The sequence below is a fragment of the Oncorhynchus masou genome, chromosome 18 (assembly GCF_036934945.1).
Source record: "Oncorhynchus masou masou isolate Uvic2021 chromosome 18, UVic_Omas_1.1, whole genome shotgun sequence".
In the NCBI taxonomy this organism is placed as follows: domain Eukaryota; kingdom Metazoa; phylum Chordata; class Actinopteri; order Salmoniformes; family Salmonidae; genus Oncorhynchus; species Oncorhynchus masou.
In genome coordinates, this window is record NC_088229.1 from 67,073,617 (window position 1) to 67,096,673 (window position 23,057).

Here is a 23,057-nt window from a genome sequence, read left to right on the forward strand (position 1 = left end):
AGTTTTAATTCAAACACATTCACTTAGTGAAGGCTTCAAGAAAATATGTAATTGAACACAAGAACCATGTCTCTGTCACTAACAAGCACAGTCATTAGTGGGTATCTCTCACATTCACTCGAAAGGCATGCTGGGAAATCGGAAATTACGGCTTCACACCGTGTTTAGCGTTTAAAACCTGAACATCTTGTGCTGAATAAATGTGTTCATGTGTTTAAAACGTGTTACAAGGATTAAACACGTTCTGGTGTTGACAATATAAACACTGTGATGCAGTTTCATTGACATTCTAAATGCCTTGAGGTGTTTAAAACGTGCTACAGAAGAGCGTTTAGTTATGTGTTCAGATCCTAAACATTTGTTTTTACAGTGTAGCCATTTAATTGAATAATCCCCCTCATGAAGGTCAGAATGTCTACCAGGGATGAAACGTTTAGTCGGTTTCACGATAAACCACGGTATTACCCGTTTCAAATTTGAATCATCATTAAAACTGTGTTTGATTACCACTCACGGTAAATACTGTCCAGCATCAACCAAAGTTAGCAACAGTCCGACGCAGGCGCAGCTTGGGTTTTGTTTTGTGTGAACACGACACGTTGTTCTGCTGCTGTATGCATCATGTGTCTGCAGACTATTTGTCCATTAAACACGATAACAAGGTTCTGTAGTTTAGTCACCCAACCAACATATTTTCGTTCATTTAAAATCAGGCAGTCGTCGACTTGGTTGTAAAAGTGTTTCAACAGGAGAAACACTATAGATTCCTCTACCAGACTCCTCCACCAGACTCCTCTACCAGACTCCTATACCAGACTCCTCTACCAGACTCCTCTACCAGACTCCTCTACCAGACTCCTCTACCAGACTCCTCTACCAGATACCTCTACCAGACTCCTCTACCAGACTCCTCTACCAGACTCCTCTACCAGACTCCTCTACCAGACTCCTCTACCAGACACCTCTACCAGACTCCTCTACCAGACTCCTCTACCAGACTCCTCTACCAGACTCCTCTACCAGATACCTCTACCAGACTCCTCTACCAGACTCCTCTACCAGACTCCTCTACCAGACTCCTCTACCAGACACCTCTACCAGACTCCTCTACCAGACTCCTCTACCAGACTCCTGTACCAGACTCCTCTACCAGACTCCTCTACCAGACTCCTCTACCAGACTCCTACACCAGACTCCTCTACCAGACTCCTCTACCAGACTCCTCTACCAGACTCCTCTACCAGACTCCTATACCAGACACCTCTACCAGACTCCTCTACCAGACTCCTCTACCAGACTCCTCTACCAGACTCCTATACAAGACTGCTATACAAGACTGCTATACAAGACTCCTGTATTTATGTCAATTGTTGGGCTCATTGCAATTACTATCGCTGTCTTAAGACTCATTTGTATTTATGTAAATTGTGCATGGGGTCATAGCACATGCTCAAATGCAACACAGCAGATAGACTGTGTGTGTGTGAATAATAATAATTATAATGTAATAATAATAATAATACATTTGTTGTTCCCTTGTTGTTTACAGAGATGGACGTGAAGCAGGCAAACCCAGTGATGCTACTGGTCCCTCCTCATCTACAGCTGTAACACAGACCCTCCAGCAACCATTTAAAAGACAGGCTGCTTATGCACCCACATCTAAACATACTCAAGACCTCATTGTAGCCCTTTCATATTACATTGCAAAGGACATGATGCCATTTCACATTGTTGAGAGGCCTGGCTTTCTGAGGCTGATGAAGGTTGCCGTGACTCACTACAAAGTGGCATCACAAACATTCTTTTCCATGACTGAAATCCCAAACCTGTACAACTAGGTTAAAGCTGATGTTGGAAAAAGTTTGGCTCAAGGCACATGGTATGCTGCAACTGCTGACCTCTGGACCAGTGGAAGTGGGGGTGGTCAACCCTACATCAGCTTCACTATCCATTACCTCACCCCAGACTGGCAACTGGAATCAAACTGCCTGGAAACACAGTTCTTCCCAGAAGACCACTCGGCTCACAACATCAGACAGTTTTTGGAGAATATGCTGGAAGAGTGGGCGGGGTCAACAAGAAAGACATGGTCTGCGTAACCACAGACAACGCAACAAACATGACCAAGGCTTTTGAAGAGTTCCCAGTTCTGTGGCTTGGGTGCTTTGGCCATCATTTGAACCTGGCCATCTCAAAGACTCAGTCAAGGCCTGCGTCATCTGGTCCAAGGCTTCTCACGGAGCTGGAAGAGAAGGAGAAACATGCCACAGAAAGCTCTGATCCATGATGTGGTAACCCAATGGGGATCTACACACAAGATGCTTGAGCGTTTCCTCAGCCAACAGCAGCCGGTCTGTGCGACACTGGCTGGAGAAAGAGGAACATGGCATCTGATGCCCAAGGATGCCGACATAAGTGTCATGGAGCAACTGTGCCAGCTACTTGGACCTCTGAGCCAGTTTACAGATGCACTTGCCTCAGAGACATGAGTGACACTGTCAGCCATAAAGCCTGTCCTGGACCACATCACCTGTGATATTCTGGTGGAAAAGGATACGGAGCCAACCCTGACCAAGGAGAGGGAAAGGATATGGAGTCATCCCTGACCAGGGAGATGAGAGAAGACCTTAACAACAGATGCAAAGAGAGTCATGCACATGGCTTGTTTCATTGACCCCCGCTTCAAAAAGGAGCTTTGTAGATGAGCCTGAGGCTGCCAAAGTTGACACTGACAGCTGTGTCCAGGAGGCCTTGAAGCTGGCAGCTGCACAAGTCAGGGAAGAACCACAAAGCACCAGCAGCACCTCCACCACCAACACCCCCACAGCGGCATCGGAGGGGAAAGGCCTGGCTGGGTTGTTGAGGAAGATCACCTCTCTGCTGCCTTGAGGTAAAGAGGGTCAGATTCCGACCACCCCAGAAGACAGAGTGAAAGAAGAGATCAAGATCTACCTGTCTCTGCCTCCCATTCCAGCAGAAGAGGATCCACTGGTCTGGTGGAGGGGCCCTGCATCAGAGCTGCCTCACGTTGCCAGGGTTGCCAGGAAGCTTTTGCGCATCCCAGCAACCAGAGTGCCATCAGAGAGAGTGTTCAGTGCCAGCGGGCACATTGCCTCCCCTCGCAGATCACTACTTAAACCGGACAAAGTAAATATAATGCCATTTTTACATTTCAATCTCATGTGAACAAAGATGCATACATACAGGATGTTAGGCCAGCAGCACCTTGCTTCTTCATGACGGAGAGAATCAGCGCTGTTCATTTTTGATTTGTTTACATATGGTGTGTTGTTATTTTAATGTCAACACCTGCACATTGGATGTGTTTACATATGGTTGTATTGTTCTTACATGCACATTGGATGTGTTTACATGTGGTTGTATTGTTCTTACATGCACATTGGATGTGTTTACATATGGTTGTATTGTTCTTACATGCACATTGGATGTGTTTACATATGGTTGTATTGTTGTTACATGCACATTGGATGTGTTTACATATGGTTGTATTGCTCTTACATGCACATTGGATGTGTTTACATATGGTTGTATTGTTGTTACATGCACATTGGATGTGTTTACATATGGTTGTATTGTTCTTACATGCACATTGCTTTACTTGTGTTGCTATTATATGCACATTTGATTTGCTTACTTAAGGTTGTGTTCATTAAAACTTTTACCTCTCATGGCCACATGGTACCATTTTCAATGTTATTACTTTGTTTATGCGCACAAAATGCATAGTGCTGCTAATGTTATTGTTATTTGTTGGTTTTCAAGATAGAACTTGGTGAAATGATTTCAGTCTGTATCAGTACTTTTTGAACATTTCCAGCACATTAACAATACTGCGATAATACTGATAACACTGATAACTGTGATCATTTTGGTCACTATAATCGTGATATATCATTTCCATACCGTTTCATCTCTAATGTCTACCCACTCTTTCAACTAATTTCCACATCTCTCCATCCCTCCCTCTTTGTTTCTCTGAGGTATGGAATGGGTGTATTCTCATGAGATGTGGATGGAATGGGTGTATTCTCATGAGAGGTGGATGGAATGGGTGTATTCTCATGAGAGGTGGATGGAATGGGTGTATTCTCATGAGAGGTGGATGGAATGGGTGTATTCTCATGAGAGGTGGATGGAATGGGTGTATTCTCATGAGAGGTGGATGGAATGGGTGTATTCTCATGAGAGGTGGATGGAATGGGTGTATTCTCATGAGAGGTGGATGGAATGGGTGTATTCTCATGAGAGGTGGATGGAATGGGTGTATTCTCATGAGAGGTGGATGGAATGGGTGTATTCTCATGAGAGGTGGATGGAATGGGTGTATTCTCATGAGAGGTGGATGGAATGGGTGTATTCTCATGAGAGGTGGATGGAATGGGTGTATTCTCATGAGAGGTGGATGGAATGGGTGTATTCTCATGAGAGGTGGATGGAATGGGTGTATTCTCATGAGAGGTGGATGGAATGGGTGTATTCTCATGAGAGGTGGATGGAATGGGTGTATTCTCATGAGAGGTGGATGGAATGGGTGTATTCTCATGAGAGGTGGATGGAATGGGTGTATTCTCATGATAGGTGGATGGAATGGGTGTATTCTCATGAGAGGTGGATGGAATGGGTGTATTCTCATGAGAGGTGGATGGAATGGGTGTATTCTCATGAGATGTGGATGGAATGGGTGTATTCTCATGAGAGGTGGATGGAATGGGTGTATTCTCATGAGAGGTGGATGGAATGGGTGTATTCTCATGAGAGGTGGATGGAATGGGTGTATTCTCATGAGAGGTGGATGGAATGGGTGTATTCTCATGAGAGGTGGATGGAATGGGTGTATTCTCATGAGAGGTGGATGGAATGGGTGTATTCTCATGAGAGGTGGATGGAATGGGTGTATTCTCATGAGAGGTGGATGGAATGGGTGTATTCTCATGAGAGGTGGATGGAATGGCGGCTGCGCTCCACCTGTCTTCAGCTTCTCCACTGTGAGGCTGACCAGAGAACCTAAACCAGCAGAGAAACATACGGACCCAGCTCTATTCACCTCTACTCCACTCGTTAGACTCGTTAGACTACCAAAAAGAAATACACATGCTGTGTGTGTGCGTGCATGCTTTTGTTTGTGTGTTCGGGCTTGCGTCTGTGTGTGAGCGTCTGTGTGTGTGTACACATACCTTCTTCTTGTCTCTCATGGATCCTTTTCCTCGTACCATGATCTTACAGCCCATCTCTGCCTCCAGCTGTTTGGCTGTTAGGCCCCTTGGACCCAGTATCCTACCTACAAAGTTAAACTAAACACACACACACACACACACACACACACACACACACACACACACACACACACACACACATAGACAGAGAGAGAGAGAGACATTTTAAGAAGAAGAAGGGCCAGGAGTTGGTCTAAGTTGGTCTTTCCATGAAAAACTCCTGGACCTGGTTGGTAATTTGGGTCTAAATTGGCCTGGCCATGCAATACTCCTGAGCCTATGACGGTCATCCATATATTTATATGTACATATTCTTATTAATTCCTATACACTTGTGTGTATACATTTTTATGCTGATGATACTGTTCTTTACTGTTGTGCCTCGTCTCTTACAAAATCTTTCCTGAACATGCAAACTGCTTTTTATACTGTTCAACATACCTTGTGTCAAATGAAGCTTATCCTCAATACTGACAAAAACTAAAATAATGGTGTTTTCTAATGCAAGAAATAGACCTCTGAACATTTCACCTATTACTACCTGTCAGGGCAAGGAGATTGAGGTTGTAACCTCATATAAATATCTTGTAATTTTAATTGATGACGGCCTCTCTTTTCAATGGCATATTTAACAACATCCAAAACAATTGAAGATGAATTTGGGATTTTATTTTAGGAATAAGGCCTGTTTTTCTTTTGAAGCCCGAAGGAGGCTAGTATCAGCTACATTTATGCCTTTACTAGACTATGGGGATATTTTATATATGAATGCTTCCACTCAGTGTTTGAGATCAATTGACACCCTTTACCATGGCACTTTGAGATTTATTTTAAACCGCAAAACCCTTACGCACCACTGCACTTTGTATACCAGGGTTGGCTGGCGTTCTCTAGTCACTCATAGGCTCAGTCACTGGTATACTTTTATTTACAAAGCCATTTTGGGTTTACTACCTTTTTATTTGTGCATTTTTATTGTTCAGAAATGTGGTGGGTTCTCTCTTCGTTCGCTGGACTTTATCCTGCTAACTGTTCCAAATGTCCGAACTGAATTTGGTAAAAGGGCTTTCATGTACTCTGCGCCATCATCTTGGAACGCCTTATAAAATACTTTTAAACTGGAAGAACTTGTCCCGATTGGTGTTTTTAAATCACTGATGAAAGATTTTGAGGCTGATTCCCTGACCTGTCAATGTTTTTAATTTGCTGTTTTATACTCCTGTGAATTCAATGGTTTTTACTAGATTACTTGTAGTTTTTCATGTTGTCTGTCTGTAATTTGTTGGTATTGACTTGGTGATGCCTATCTTGGCCAGGGCGCGCTTGAAAAATATATTTTTTTATTTTACCCCTTTTTCTCCCCAATTTCGTGGTATCCAATTGTTTTAGTAGCTACTATCTTGTCTCATCGCTACAACTCCCGTACGGGCTCGGGAGAGACAAAGGTTGAAAGTCATTATCCTTCTGATACACAACCCTGCTTCTTAACACAGCGCGCATCCAACCCGGAAGCCAGCCGCACTGTCAGAGGAAACACCGTGCACCTGGCAACCTTGGTTAGCGCGCACTGCGCCCGGCCTGCCACAGGAGTCACTGGTGCACGATGAGACAAGGATATCCCTACCCGCCAAACCCTCCCTAACCCAGACGACGCTAGGCCAATTGTGCATCGCCCCACGGACCTCCCGGTCACGGCCGGTTACGAACCCAGAGTCTCTGGTGGCACAGCTGGCGCTGCAGTACAGCGCTCTTAACCCTTGGGAAATCTGAGCTTTTGATGTTTGACGGACCAAATGTCTGGCGAATATCGAAACTCAAGCCAACTTTACCAGTTTTTCAACAAACCTTAACCACTGCGCCACCCGGGAGGCCGAAAAAGAGATTTTAATCTCAATGAGCCCTTCCTGGTTAAATAAAGGTTAAATAAAATAAATAAAATAATGTAGTTGTTGTGATAGATGTAGTTGTTGTGTTAGATTACGTGTTAGATATTACAGCACGGTCGGAACAAGAAGCACAAATTGTATTTTATTTTGCCTGGTTGGTAACTTGGTCTCAGTTGGCCTGGCTATGAAATACTCCTAGACCTGGTTGGTAACTTGGTCTCAGTTGGCCTGGCCATTAAATACTCCTGGACCTGGTTGGTAACTTGGTCTCGGTTGGCCTGGCCATGAAATACTGCTGAACCTGGTTGGTAACTTGGTCTCGGTTGGCCTGGCCATGAAATACTCCTGGACCTGGTTGGTAACTTGGTCTCGGTTGACCTGGCCATGAAATACTCCTGGACCTGGTTGGTAACTTGGCAACAGTTGGGAGTATTCAGACCTCTCTAGCGACACATTTTCAAAAAAGCGACTAGCAACAAATCTAGCTACTTTTTCTGGTGTTATTGGAGACTCTGACGTGAAAGCACGTATTGTACTCTTCTCAATGAGCATGAATTGCACATGCAATTCATTGGGGGCGGGGCGGCAGGGTAGCCTAGTGGTTAGAGCATTGGACTAGCAACCGGAAGCTGACAAGGTACAAATCTGTCATTCTGCCCCTGAACAGGCAGTTAACCCACTGTTCCCAGGCCATCATTGAAAATAAGAATGTGTTCTTAACTGACTTGCCTGGTTAAATAAAGGTTAAAAAAAAAAAAATGCACCCTGACTTACATTCAGGGCAAGATGTAAATGTAAAAAACTCCAAATGAAAAATGAAATAAAAAACAAAGTAACTCTACCAGAGTATCTCATTTGGGTCACTTTTGCCGGTCCCAAACCCGGATAAAGAAGGAGGGAGGGTTGGAATAGTGACATAAAAAACATGAATCGACAAAAGAAAGTTCATTTGTAGTTCTAAACATATTTAGGGTGTTTTTTACTCCCTTTTTGTCTCTCCCACGACGTTATTCCTCTCTCCTACAGCGTCCATCACAAATTACATGCACATGGCCAATTATGCAAATTAGGTGATGACGTCATTTAGCGACTTCTAGCGAGTTTTAGGACAGCCAATAGCTACTTTCCTTACTGAGGAGTTGGCAACACTGCGGGTGTATTAGCTACAACTGTCCTCGCGTTCGTAAGCTAACATAACTGTTTAGCACAAGCCGGTAAGGTGGCTCCAGTAGAACATATAAGGGGAGTCAAAAGTAACAAACAATAATTATAGTACTGGCGCAACTATGACGCTAATGAGACTGCATTCTCTTTTTTCCCTCTAAGGCACACGGAACAAAACTGTACAGTGAAGCCTTATCATTACAACAATTATCTGGGAGATATTTTTCATAGTTGCAGTGCTCCCAAAATAAAATGCATGAAAATATTTTGTCGCACTTTAAAGTGTGTGAGTCAGGAATAGGTCATTGTTTGTTTTGGCAGGTGGTGGTGAGGCCAGACTCTCTTAACCTTATCTGTCACTGGAGCTGAGAGATTAACAAGACAGCTGCCTCTCTTCTCGCTCTCCTCTCCCACACCCGTTGTGTCTGTCTTTATTTGTTTCTCTGACCCCCACACTTTTATACGGATGTGAATGCATTCTCTTCCTTCCCAAAATAACCCCTTTAAAGCGAGCGCGCACACACACACACAGGGGATATTCTAATGTATTTTTAGCCCTGATCTCATCTGTTCCATCGGTTTGTGTGTCCTTCTGTGTGTTTGCATGTGTCTGTTACCAGTGGTTACACTGTCCATGCTATTTGGGATCCTTGGACGTCCCATCTCAGACGTTACCCCATTGAAGTTGAAATTTAAAATGGTCATTGTAAAAGTTAAGGTTGGGACTTCCCAATGATCCCGGATAGCACTAACCGCGGTTATACTGTCATTTTATCATGTGAAGGAAGAGAAGCTTCTGTCATTGAAGTTTGTAGCAAATTTGAAATTTGACTTTGGAGAAAAAGAATGTTACTGAGCAGAACTGGTCAACCCAGGGTATCAAAACACTTCTGAAATTTGACGTTTGGAGCAACTTTGACTTTTAACATTGGAGTAACGTGGATAAACGTCTAATTCTGCAGTGAGACTGTGAGAGCTTGTTGGTCGTCACCCCTATCTGATGTCCTCAGCCATACATTCTAACCCACTTTTATAAGGGCCGGGAGCTTAGAAAGCAGCCCTTTACCCTTTACTGCTACCCCCATCTATGTTAACCAATCTGGATGGACCAGACATGAGTAAGCAACATGGTGATGGCTCTACCATAGAAATAGAGGTCAATGATGGCATAATGGTTGGACTTGTGGCCCTTGCAAGTATACCTATAGGAGCAGAGCTACATTGAAGATGTCGATGGCTAAGACAATTCTTTTCAACAATTGGAGCAGCTGGTAAGGAGCAAAGTTAGGTCGAAAAAAAATATACAGCTCAAGACAACATTGTCAAAAATCTGGGACCAGAGCTGTTACTAACTACCATCCCATTGTTGCAAAGAGTTATGGGATATTAGAATGCGGTTGTCTTAACATCTTTGACATCTTCAACCTAGGAGCAAAGCAGGAAGTAAAATCAGGAAGTGTACTCATCAATCTGTGTGGTGATTTGTTGAATCAACACAACTGACATTACAGAAAATATATTCATTGCATGAGCCACATCAGTTAGCATCATTTGAACAAAAATGATACCTTACCATGGAAATTATTGCATCACAATACCAGGCAGCCATTGTGAGTGTACTCATGATTATACCAGTGAAATTGCAAGGGTTAAAGGTTCCAAGCCCATTCTACTCATATCGGCTTTACCTTACCCTCCAATGGGCTGGACGTTTCTGTTATGGAAAGCGATAGATATTCTGTTATTCATTTAGACACTGACATAAAGACATCTATAACGGTTGAAAAAAGGTTTGTCTACTCACGTCGGGGTACTCTTTAACGGGCACGTAGAGCTTCTCCTGCAGCTGAGCCACTGGACCAATCCCATCAGGCAGCTCCTCGGAGTCCCGCCCCTCGGCAGCCACACCGCCATTCATTGAGTCGTTATACATGTCCTTGCGCACTCTACCTATCTCTGATGGAGGGAGAAAGAGGGCAAAGAGAGATTGGGAGAGAGAGAAAGAGATTGAGAGAAGGGAAGAGAGAGAGAGAGAAAGAAAGAGAGGGAAGGAGGGCGAGCAAGAGGGAGGGAGAGAAACAGATAATAACTTAATAAAGTCAAGCACTACAAAATAAAGACGGGGACAGTGTGTGTTTGTTTAAAGCTGTCTGACTCAGACTTTCAATATTGTTGCATGATGCATTACTAACGGCATGCCAACCACTATAATAACCTGCTAGGCTAGACGCACACACACACACACCACACACATACCCCTGTGAAATAACTATGGCCTGACGGAAGCTGAGTGATAACTAAGTGTGAACATAGTTATAATAACTGAAACTATAATTATCTAAAGCTATATTCACAACAGCTATACACCACTAATAACACACCTGACCTCACACGTAAACCTGGTTACACACATACACACACACACACACACGCACACACACACACACAGGGCTCTAAAGTGCGACCAATTTGGGAGAGGGAAAGGGGATGCTTACTTAGTCAGTTACACAACTGAACTGCATTCAACCGAAAGGTGTCTTCCACATTTAACCCAACGCCTCTGAATCAGAGAGGTGTGAGGGGCTGCCTTAATCGACGTAGACATTATCGGCGCCAGGGGAGCAGTTGTTGTTGGGGGCACAGTGCAACTAGGAAAAATATATTCCAGATAATAATTGTTTTAATGATGAGGCTGTGCCGTACTGTTGTTTCCGAGTGCCCTAAAGAAAGGAGTGCAGATTTGATAGTGTCATGGTTGCACGATTACTACAGTGGAAACGGCTTGCTTGTGGCCCAACCAGGTAAAAAAATAACATACCAGCGCAACATTTTTATCTTCCTCGCCGGGACCTCATTTTAGATTCATAAACCAGGTCGTGGGAAGTTCTAGTGTAGCTCAGTTGGTAGAGCATGGCGGTGCAGTGCAAGGGTTGTGGGTTCAACTCCCATCGGGGACCAGTACGAAAAAAGTATTTAAAAAATTTATGCACTCACTACTGTAAGTCGGTCTGGATAAAATGTAAAACTGCTCGTGTGTCGTTAACCATTTGTTTACACTTTGTTCAGTTATGTTACCTCATTGGCTAGCTAACAACCTGGCAAGTTTATATCCAACCATTTTGGGGAACAGAAAAAAGTAAGCGATAGCTTCTTCAGGAGATCAACGACAGAGCAAAAGAGGCGAAGCAAGAGGGATAACTGGGCCCAAACTCTGTCTTCTCCAGTAGATGGCGTTTTTCACCACAGACCAAGAGAGGAGTTTTTGTATGGAGGTCAGGGAGAGTGTAAAATTTGGTTAACAAAAAAATTTATGGCTTATTTTCTACGTGTGGCTTAGTTGATTGAATAGAAGTTTCGTAATGATAGGGTTTTACGAGTGTACTGATATAACTAAGAGATGTGACATACTGGAAACTGAGAAAAAACACGTGCCTGGTCGTCACTAGTTACCTCAGCCACAAAGTTATAAACCCCACCTATTTCCACAATTTCTCTTCTTAAAATTTGATTTTAAAGCTAACCTTAACCACACTGCTAACCTTATGCCTAGCCCTAAACTTAAATTAAGACCAAAAAGCAACAAAAAAACATGCATTTTTACGATATAGCCAATTTAGACTGTTTGTGGTAACTATTGGAAACCGTTGTTCACAAGCTTATCTGCCCTCTCATTGGCTAGAGTGGTCCCACCTAGGGGTGTTACGGTGACCATATTGGCGCCACAGTGGCAGTCATGAGTCACGACCACCATAAAGCAGAGTTTGATGGCCTCTATTAAAAAGAGGAGGATCCCTCTATACACTAGGCCTACTATATTTACTTATCAACTTTACTACTATTAAGCACATTCCTTCGCTTTACAACAGGGGTATAGCTTACCTGCCTGGCATGCAAATGAACCACGGGAAAAGCATTGTCCATTCTCTATTTAAGTGCATAAATTACATGTATTTTATTCCCCGGCCCCTGTTCTGAGACAGGTGCATGATAATGGTGCATTCTAAATCAAAACTTATTTTACACATAAACAAAATAATGTATGTAAAGACAAGATTAAATCAAGAATAGTCTGGTGGGTGACAATATTATCGTTTGTGGATGATGCATTATCGCTTGTGAATGATGCATTGTCGCTTGTGACTGGTGCATTATCGTTTGTGAATGATGCATTATCGTTTGTGAATGATGCATTATCGCTTGTGAATGATGCATCATCGCTTGTGAATGATGTATTATCACTTGTGAATGATGCCCAGTGTGTGCAGTAAGGCAGAAAACTGTGCATGCCTATTTTTTGTGACTTATAAATTATAGTCACACACCTCATGTAGCCTAGCCCACAGGCCTATATGTTGATAAGGTTTGCATCACAACTAAAGTGGCCAAATAACTTCTAAAAATTAAGTTAAGTTTGGGGAAGACAATTTTCACCATAAAAATGCACCTTTATAATAATGCATTACATGCATAATCACATTTGCGGTCATTTTGAGAATGGTCTTTTCCCGCTAATTGATTGCATTTGGGAACATTTGCTCTTACTTCCATGTGCGCATTGCTGCGCTTATAATATGACGAAATAGCCTAATAGTTTACCAGCATTTTAAGCTAAACATTCTGATCTGTTGCATCAACCTCATTGCTTTTAAAAGATTGTTTGATGCGAGTGGTTGTATTAATTTGGAATCTATCGCGTTCCAATCAATCAATCAAATGTATTTATAAAGCCCTTCTTACATCAGCTGATGTCACAAAGTGCTGTACAGAAACCCAGCATAAAACCCCAAACAGCAAGCAATGCAGGTGTAGAAGCACGGTGGCTAGGGAAAAAAACTAGAAAGGCAGGAACCTAGGAAGAAACCTAGAGAGGAACCAGGCTCTGAGGGGTGGCCAGTCATCTTCTGGCTGTGCCGGGTGGAGATTATAAGAGCACATGTCCATTTCAGGCCAGATTGTTCTTCAAGCTGTTCAAACGTTCATAGATGACCAGCAGGGTCAAACAATAATCCGTGGTTGTAGAGGGTGCAACAGGTCAGCACCTCAGGAGTAAATGTCAGTTGGCTTTTCAGAGGTCGAGACAGCAGGTGCGGTAGAGAGAGATAGAGAGAGAGTTGAAAACAGCAGGTCCGGGACAAGGTAACATGTCCGGTGAAAAGGTCAGGGTTCCATAGCCGCAGGCAGAACAGTTGAAACTGGAGGAGCAGCATGACCAGGTGGACTGGGGACAGACAGTTGTCCCGGAGTATATTCCAAATATTTCTTTCTCGCACAGAACGACGAGTAGCATAGATCAACTTTTGTACTATGGGGGATAGTAGATTTACATAGGCTAGTGTTGTTTCTGTTAGTTAGGCTTACTCATCTTGTTGGCTAATGAAAAGTAAATGTGGACAGTTATTTTAACATCTTCAATATGTGCCTCGGAATTCGATTAAAAGGACACACGCAGTTGCATCTCTGATGTGTCTGTTTTCACTTGTAGCCTACTTTAGAGTTGAGATACCTGTGAGAAGGATCCGATCATGTGACAGGCATTGGCTAATAAGAATTGAGATATCTGAGAGAGCCATGTGAGTGAGAGGTGCTTTGGAGCACGGCGATTGGCAGTTAAGGAGAAGGGAATTATAATATTCAGCCCAAGGGCACAAAGTGCCACTTTGGCCGCAAAAGGCATGGATTTTTTTAGGGGGCATTATGTGGGATGCCGCCAGGAAATTCAAGGATCGGTGAGAATATTTTCAAGTGCTTGTCAAATTGTGAATGAGAGACTGATCAAGTGTGTGCAGCCTGCTCAAAATCACAGCAGAGTTCATGCCTTTCATGTGACTCTTTACAAATCATAATTAAAGTCGCATCAGCATCAGCCTTAGAATGTTTTAAAAATCAAAACATATAGCCTAGCATTTGAATCACAACTAAAGTTGCATAAATAACTATTAATTAAGCATATAGGAGAACCTGTTTCTTTGTTAACACACTCCTTGTGTTAACACATTCCCTCAGAAATAAATATAAAATAATGTCAAGGAATTCTAAGCAAATTGTCTACTCAATGAACTAGTGTAGCACACAAGCATATGGCATAGCCAGAGGGACAACTCAGAGTATGATATTCTGTTCTTCTGAAATAGACTAGATTTACTTCATATCATGTTTCTTTAGACCGTTTTAAAATAAATAATGGATTTATTGTGATGGTGTAGGCTATATTAAATGTATTTATTAAAATGTAGATGTTCCACTGGTCTGCATCAGTGGCTTGTAGTCTACGCGAGGAAGCCGGGAGATGCTAAACGTATTTATGTTAATTAATGGTAAATTACCATGAGACCGGCAATTATTTGCTTGACAATCACCAGCTGACACAGCCCTAGTCCCACCTGATCTTGCCTCCTCCCGACTGCCTTCCATTTTTGAAGACATTTATTTTCAAAGTTAGAGCAGCCACTAGAGCGTCTGGTCAATATAATCTGTGTCAATGATCATAGCAATGAATGATCAGCAGATCTTTTGCATTTCGTCACCACAAACCTGATATTCTTAAAGAGAGTGTAATATGTTCAATGCAATACAATGCATCTCAATTAGGAAAATAGTGAGGCGTATACCGACAAAACTGCAGTTATATATAAAAACAATCAAGCCTCAACTTGATAAATCAACATATTCCCAAGCAACTGGGAGAGGGTGAGCAATCCATTTTGTACAACAGTGAACCAATCAGTTTGTAAACAGTGCAGCAACACGAACCCAACAGATTTCGGACCGAAATGCAGCGTGTTGGTTACTCATGTTTTTTAATGAAGAAAAAACGGAACTATACATGAAATAACTAATAAATACAAAACAACAAAACGGAACGTGAAACCTAATTACAGCCTATCTGGTGAAACTACACAGAGACAGGAACAATCACCCACGAAATACACAGTGAAACCCAGGCTACCTAAATACGGTTCCCTATCAGAGACAACAAGAATCACCTGACTCTGATTGAGAACCGCCTCAGGCAGCCAAACCTGAACTAAACACACCCCTAATCAACCACAATCCCAATGCCTACAAAAAAGTGTCCTCACCCAGATCCCAACTGAACTGACTCCCGGACGCACCTAGGGTCCCCATGGTGGCGGTTCCGTCACGTAAATGTCATAGTTCTCCCCTTCGCGGCCTGGATAATCCACCTCGGAGTAGCTCGTGACTGAGGGGCAGCTCGGGACTGAAGCAGCTCGGGACTGAAGCAGCTCGGGACTGAGGGGAAGCTTGGGACTGAGGGGCAGCTCGGGACTGAGAGGCAGCCCAGCACTGAGAGGAAGCCCAGCCAGGCAGTTGAATCCGGCAGATCCTGGCTGGCTGGCAGTTCTGGCAGATCCTGGCTGACTGGCGGATCTGGAAGAGTCTGGTTGACTGGCAGATCTGGAAGATCCTGGCTGACTGGCGGATCTGGAAGAGTCTTGCTGACTGGCAGATCTGGAAGAGTCTGGCAGATCTGGAAGAGTCTGGCAGATCTGGAAGAGTCTGGCTGACTGGCAGATCTGGAAGAGTCTGGCTGACTGGCAGATCTGGAAGAGTCTGGCTGACTGGCGGATCCTGGCAGACTGACGGCTCTGGCTGCTTCATGCTGACTGACGGCTCTGTCTGCTCAATGCTGACTGGCGGCTCTGGCTGCTCCATGCAGATTGACAGCTCTGGCGGCTTCTTGCAGACTGACAGCTCTGACTGTTCCATGCAGACTAACAGCTTTGGCAGCTCCTTGCCGACTGGCAGCTCCTTGCAGACTGGCAGCTCCTTGTAGACTGGCAGCTCCTTGCAGACTGGCAGCTCCTTGCAGACTGGCAGCTCCATGCAGACTGGCAACTCCATGCAGACTGGCAACTCCATGCAGACTGGCAGCTCCATGCAGACTGGCAGCTCCATGCAGACTGGCAGCTCAGGCTGTAGACCTGATGCGTGGTGCTGGCACTGGTGGTATTGGGCCGAAGACACACACAGGAAGCCTGGTGCGGGGAGCTGCTACCGGAGGGCTGGGGTGTGGAGGTGGTACTGGATAGACCGGACCGTGCAGGCGCACTGGAGCTCTTGAGCACCGAGCCTGCCCAACCTTACCCGGTTGAATACTCTCGGTCGCCCTGCCAGTACGGCGAGGTGGAATAGCCCGCACTGGGCTATGTAGGCGAACCGGAGACCCCGAGCGCAAGGCTGGTGCCATGTAAGCCGGACCAAGGAGACGCACTGGGGACCAGATGCGTAGAGCCGGCTTCATGGCATTTGGCTCGACGCTCAATCTAGCCCGGCCGATACGCGGAGCTGAAATATACCGCACCTGGCTATGCACCCGCACTGGGGACACCGTGCGCACCACTGCATAACACGGTGCCTGCCCGGTCTCTCTAGCCCCCCGGTAAGCACAGGGTGTTTACGCAGGTCTCCTACCTGGCGTAGCTATACTCCCTGAAAGCCGCCCCCAAGAAATTTTTGGGGCTGATTCCCGGGCTTCCATCCACGTCGCCGTGCTGCCTCCTCATACCAGCGCCTCTCCGCTTTAGCCGCCTCTAGTTCCTCCTTGGGGCGGCGATATTCACCAGGCTGAGCCCAGGGTCCTTTTCTGTCCAGTTCTTCCTCCCATGTCCAATTCTCCAAGTGTTGCAGCCTCTCCCACTGAAGCTGCTTCTGTTGCCTCTTCTGTGGCTCCTGCCTGTTAACACGCTGCTCGGTCCGTGTGTGGTGGGTGATTCTGTATCGGCGTTCTTCGTTTGTTGAATGAGATTCGGACCGAAATGCAGCGTGTTGGTTACTCATGTTTTTTAATGAAGAAAAAACGGAACTATACATGCTATAACTAATAAATACAAAACAACAAAACGGAACGTGAAACCTAATTACAGCCTATCTGGTGAAACTACACAGAGACAGGAACAATCACCCACGAAATACACAGTGAAACCCAGGCTACCTAAATACGGTTCCCTATCAGAGACAACAAGAATCACCTGACTCTGATTGAGAACCGCCTCAGGCAGCCAAACCTAAACTAAACACACCCCTAATCAACCACAATCCCAATGCCTACAAAAAAAACAATACGACAACACAATAACATAAACCCATGTCACACCCTGGCCTGACCAACTAATTAACTAAAACACAAAATACTAAGACCAAGGCGTGACAAAGGGCAACTTGGAATGTAAACGAGAGTAATGAACAGTTAAATGCTCACCGGGAAAACAATACTAAAATTCAACAAACTGCTACAATCTGCTGTTAAAAAAAAGTAGATTGACAAAGAGAGTAAAGGGTCTGAATATCTACCTAAAAAGTGATATTTCTGTTTTTTATTTGTAATACATTTGCAAAAAAATTCTAAAAACCTGTTTTTGCCTTGTCATTATGGGGTATTGTGTGTAGATTGATGAGGGGGAAAAACTATTTAATCCATTTTAGAATAAAGCTGTAAAGGGTGGAACAGTGGCCTAAGGCACTGCATCACAGTGCTAGCTGTTTCACCAGAGACCCTGGGTTCGAGCCCAGGCTCTGTCGCAGCCGGCCGCGACCAGGAGGTCCATGGGGTGACACACAAATGGCCTAGCGTCGTCCGGGTTAGGGAGGGTTTGGCCGATAGGGATATACTTGTCTCATCGTGCACTAGCGACTCCTGTGGCGGGCCGGGCGCAGTGCGCGCCAACCAGGTCGCCAGATGCACTGTGTTTCCTCCGACACATTGGTGCGGCAGGCTTCCGGGTTGGATGCACGCTGTGTTAAGGTTGGGTTGTGTTTCGGAGGACACATGGCTTTCAACCTTTGTCTCTCCCGAGCCTGTACGGGAGTAGTAGCAATGAGACAAGATAGTAACTACTAACAATTGGATACCACAAAATTGGGGAGAAAAGAGGATAACAATTCTATAAAAAATAAAATAAATAAATAAAAATAAAGCTGTAACGTAACAAAATGTGGAAAAAGTCGAGGGGACTGAATACTTTCTGAATTTGTATTATTCCTTGATCCAACAGTGGTTATTGGCGAGAGTGGAGATGGGCTCTATCCGAGGGATCGGGATGGGGGAGCTGGGAGGGCATCAGACACTTCCCTGAAGTATGTGTGGTGCCTCCACTCATCTCACTTAGGTCTCTCAGTGCACCCAATAGAGACCCAGCACGCACTATACTTTAATTTAAAGGTATTGCAAACTGACGACTGTATTTAAGTGGCAGTCTTTCTCCAATGTATTTACAATGACATAATCCACAGATTTTTGGTACAGTACAGTCGTGGCCAATAGTTTGGAGAATGACACAAATATTAATTTCCACAGAGTTTGCTGCTTCAGTGTCTTTAGATATTTTTGTCAGATGTTACTATGGAATACTGAAGTATAACTACAAGCATTTCATAAGTGTCAAAGGCTTTTATTGACAATTACATGAAGTTGATGCAAAGAGTCAATATTTGCAGTGTTGACCCTTCTTTTTCAAGACCTCTGCAATCCGCCCTGGCATGCTGTCAATTAACTTCTGTGCCACATCCTGACTGACGGCAGCCCATTCTTGCATAATCAATGCTTGGAGTTTGTCAGAATTTGTGGGGTTTTGTTTGTCCACCTGCCTCTTGAGGATTGACCAAAAGTTCTCAATGGGATTAGTCTGGGGAGTTTCTTGGCCATGGACCCAAAATATCGATGTTTTGTTCCTCGAGCCACTTAGTTATCACGTTTTCCTTAAGGCAAGGTGCTCCATCATGCTGGAAAAGGCATTGTTCGTCACCAAACTCTTCCTGGATGGTTGGGAGAAGTTGCTCTCGGAGGATGTGTTGGTACCATTCTTTATTCATGGCTGTGTTCTTAGGCAAATGTGGCTCCCTTGGCTGAGAAGCAACCACACACATGAATGGTGTCAGGATGCTTTACTATTGGCATGACACAGGACTGATGGTAGTGCTCACCTTGTCTTCTCCGGACAAGCTTTTTTTCCGGATGCCCCAAACAATCGGAAAGGGGATTCATTAGAGAAAATTACTTTACCCCAGTCCTCAGCAGTCCAATCCCTGTACCTTTAGCATAATATCAGTCTGTCCCTGATGTTTCTCCTGGAGAGAAGTGGCTTCTTTGCTGCCCTTCTTGACACCAGGCCACCCTCCAAAAGTCTTCGCCTCACTGTGCGTGCAGATACACTCACACCTGCCTTCTGCCATTCCTGAGCAAGCTCTGTACTGGTGGTGCTCCAATCCCGCAGCTGAATCAACTTTAGGAGACAGTCCTGGTGCTTGCGGGACTTTCTTGGGCACCCTGAAGCCTTCTTCACAACAATTGAACCGCTCTCCTTGAAGTTCTTGATGATCCGATAAATGGTTGATTTAGGTGCAATCTTACTGGCAGCAAAATCCTTGCCTGTGAAGCCCTTTTTGTGCAAAGCAATGATGGCGGCATGTGTTTCCTTGCAGGTAACCATGATTGACAGAGGAAGAACAATGATTCCAAGCACCACCCTCCCTTTGAAGCTTCCCGTCTGTTATTCGAACTCAATCAGCATGACAGAGTGATCTTCAGCCTTGTCTTCGTCAACACTCACGAACCTGTGTTAACGAGATAATCACTAACATGATGTCAGCTGGTCCTTTTGTGGCAGGGCTGAAATGCAGTGGAAATGTTTTGGGGGGATTCGGTTCATTTGCATGGCAAAGAGCGACTTTGCAATTAATTTTAATTCATCCCATTACTCTTCGTAACATTCTGGAGTATATGCAAATTGCCATCGTACAAACTGAGGCAGCAGACTTTGTGAAAATTTATTTTTGTGTCATTCTCAAAACTTTTGGCCACGACTGTACATTAGTGGAGTAGGAGCTTAAAATCCCTAAAAAGTACAAATAAGTACTTGCTTTATGTTTTCTGTGTGTTCTCTGTTAAATGTTTGCCCAGGCTACATGTTCACACGTTTTATATACAATACAGTAGGTATTCATACTGACTCTTCCATATACATGGGATGTCCATCACCCTCATATGACATGTCTGCGAAAATGTTTTTATCTGGTTCTTCAATGACAGACAAGGTTAACTTTGATTCTATACAAGGCCAACAAAATGAATTAAATGGATAAAAATAAAACATGGATAAAATAAAAGGCCTTGGGTATGACACGACAAGCATGGCACACCTGTATTTGGGAGTTCTTCTCTGCAGATCCTCTCAAGCTCTGTCAGGTTGGATGGTGAGTGTCGATGCACAGCTATTTTCAGGTCTCTCCAGAGATGTTTGATCGGGTTCAAGTCCGGGCTCTGGCTGGGCCACTTAAGGACATTCAGAGACTTGTCCCTAGGCCAGTCCTGCGTTGTCTTGGCTGTGTGCTTAGGGTCGTAGTCTGCAGGAGCAGGTTTTCATCAAGGATCTCTTTTTACTCTGCGCCGTTCATCTTTCCCTCGATCCTGACTAGTCTCCCAGTCCCTGCCGCTGAAATACATCCCCACAGCATGATGCTGCCACCACTATGCTTCACCTTAGGGATTGTGTCAGGTTTCCTTCAGACGTGACTCTTGGCATTCAGAACAAAGACTTCAATCTTGGTTTCATCAGCCCAGACAATATTGTTTCTCATGGTCAGAGTCCCTTAAGTGCCTTTTAGCAAACTCCAATCATGTCATGTGCCTTTTACAGAAGAGTGGCTTCCGTCTGGTCACTCTACCATAAAGACCTGATTGGTGGAGTGCTGCCGAGATGGTTGTCCTTCTGGAAGGTTCTCCCATCTCCACAGAGGAACTCTGGAGCTCTGTCAGAGTGCCCATCGGGTTCTTGGTCATCTCCCTGACCAAGGCCCTTCTTCCCCGATTGCTCAGTTTGACGACAAAGATAATATAGAGCTGGAGGGATTTTTCATGCACCAGCAGAACAGAGAAGCTACATCTGGTAAGACGAGGGGTGGGGGTGTGTGTCTTTTTGTCAATAACAGCAGGTGGTCGATGTTTAATATTATAGAAGTCTTGAAGTATTGCTCGCCTGAGGTAGAGTACCTTATGATAAGCTGTAGACCACACTATCTACCAAGAGAGTTCTCATCTATATTATTCGTAGAGGTCTATTTACCACCACAGACCGATGCTGGCACTAGGACTGCACTCAACCAACTCTACAAGGCCATAAGCAAAAAAGAAAATGCTCAACCAGAAGCGGCGCTCTTAGTGGCCGAGGACTTTAAAGTGGGCAAACTTAAATCAGTTTTACTAAATTTTTACCAGCATGTCACATGTGCAACAAGAGGAAAAACAACACTTGACCATCTTTACTCCACACACAGAGATGCATACAAAGCTCTCCCCCACCCTCCATTTGGCAAATCTGACCATAATCTATCCTCCTGATTCCTGCTTAGAAGCACAAACTAAAGCAGGTATTACCAGTGACTCGCTCAATACGGAAGTGGTCAGATGACGTGGATGCTACGCTACAGGACTGTTTTGCAAGCACAGACTGGAACATGTTCCGGGATTCATCCAATGACATTGAGGATTATTCCACCTCAGTCATCGGCTTCATCAATAAGTGCATCGACGACGTCGTCAACACAGTGACCATATGCACATATCCCAACCAGAAACCATGGATTACAGGCAACATCCACATCGAGCTAAAGGCGAGAGCTGCCGCTTTCAAGGAGCGGGACACTAATCCAGACACCTATAAAAAAGTCCCGCTATGCCCTCAGATGATCCATCAAAAAAGCAAAGCGTCAATACAGGATGAATGAATCCTACTGTACCGGCTCTGACACTCATTGGATGTGGCAGGGCTTGAAAACTATTACAAACTACAAAGGGATACCCAGACGCGAGCTGCCCAGTGACGCGAGCCTACCAGACGAGCTAAATGCCTTTTATGCTCGCTTCGAGGCGAGCAACACTGAAGCATGCACAAGAGCACCAGCTGTACTGGATGACTGTGAGATAACACTCTCCATAGCCGATGTGATTAAGACCTTTAAAGAGGTCAACATTCCCAAAGCCGCAGGACCAGATGGATTACCAGGACATGTATCAAAGCATGTGTGGACCAACTGGCAGGTGACTTCACTGAAATTTTCAACCTCTCCCTGACAGAGTCTGTAATACCTACATGTTTCAAGCAGACCACCATAGTCACTGTGCCCAAGGAAGCGAAGGTAACCTGCCTAAATGATTACCGCCCTGTAGCACTCACGTCGGTAGCCATGAAGTGCTTTGAAAGGCTGGTGATGGCTCGTATCAACAGCATCCTCCCGGATACCCTAGACCCACTCCAATTCGCATACTGCCCCAACAGATCCACAGATGACGCAATCTCAATCGCACTCCACACTGTCCTTTCCCACCTGGACAAAAGGAACACCTATGTGAGAATGCTGTTCATTGACTATAGCTCAGCATTCAACACCATAGTGCCCACGAAGCTCATCACTAAGTTAAGGACCCTGGGACTAAACACCTCCCTCTACAACTGGATCCTGGACCTTCTGAAAGGCCGGCCCCAGGTGGTAAGGGTAGGCAACAACACATCTGCCACGGTGATCCTCAACACTGGGGCCCCTCTGGGGTGTGTACTTAGTCCCCTCCTGTACTCCCTGTTCACCCACAACTGCGTGGACAAACACGACTACAACACCATCATTAAGTTTGCTGACGACAGACAATGATGAGACAGCCTATAGGGAGGTCAGAGAACTGACAGTGTGGTGCCAGGACAACAACCTCTCCCTCAATGTGAGCAAGACAAAGGAGCTGATTGTGGACTACAGGAAAAGG

General features: G+C 44.7%; 1 protein-coding gene across 3 annotated transcripts in view; it reads right to left on the reverse strand.

The window, feature by feature from the left end:
• LOC135505178 (protein quaking-B-like) overlaps window positions 1-23,057 on the reverse strand; it is a 40,246-nt gene that overhangs the window by 11,325 nt on the left and 5,864 nt on the right. For all 3 annotated transcript variants that reach the window (XM_064924326.1, XM_064924327.1, XM_064924328.1), the window contains exons 2-3: window positions 10,092-10,243; window positions 5,199-5,315 (exon numbers count right to left, since the gene is read on the reverse strand). In XM_064924326.1, coding sequence (XP_064780398.1) covers window positions 5,199-5,315; window positions 10,092-10,243 — 269 coding nt within the window. The remainder of the gene's footprint in view (window positions 1-5,198; window positions 5,316-10,091; window positions 10,244-23,057) is intronic.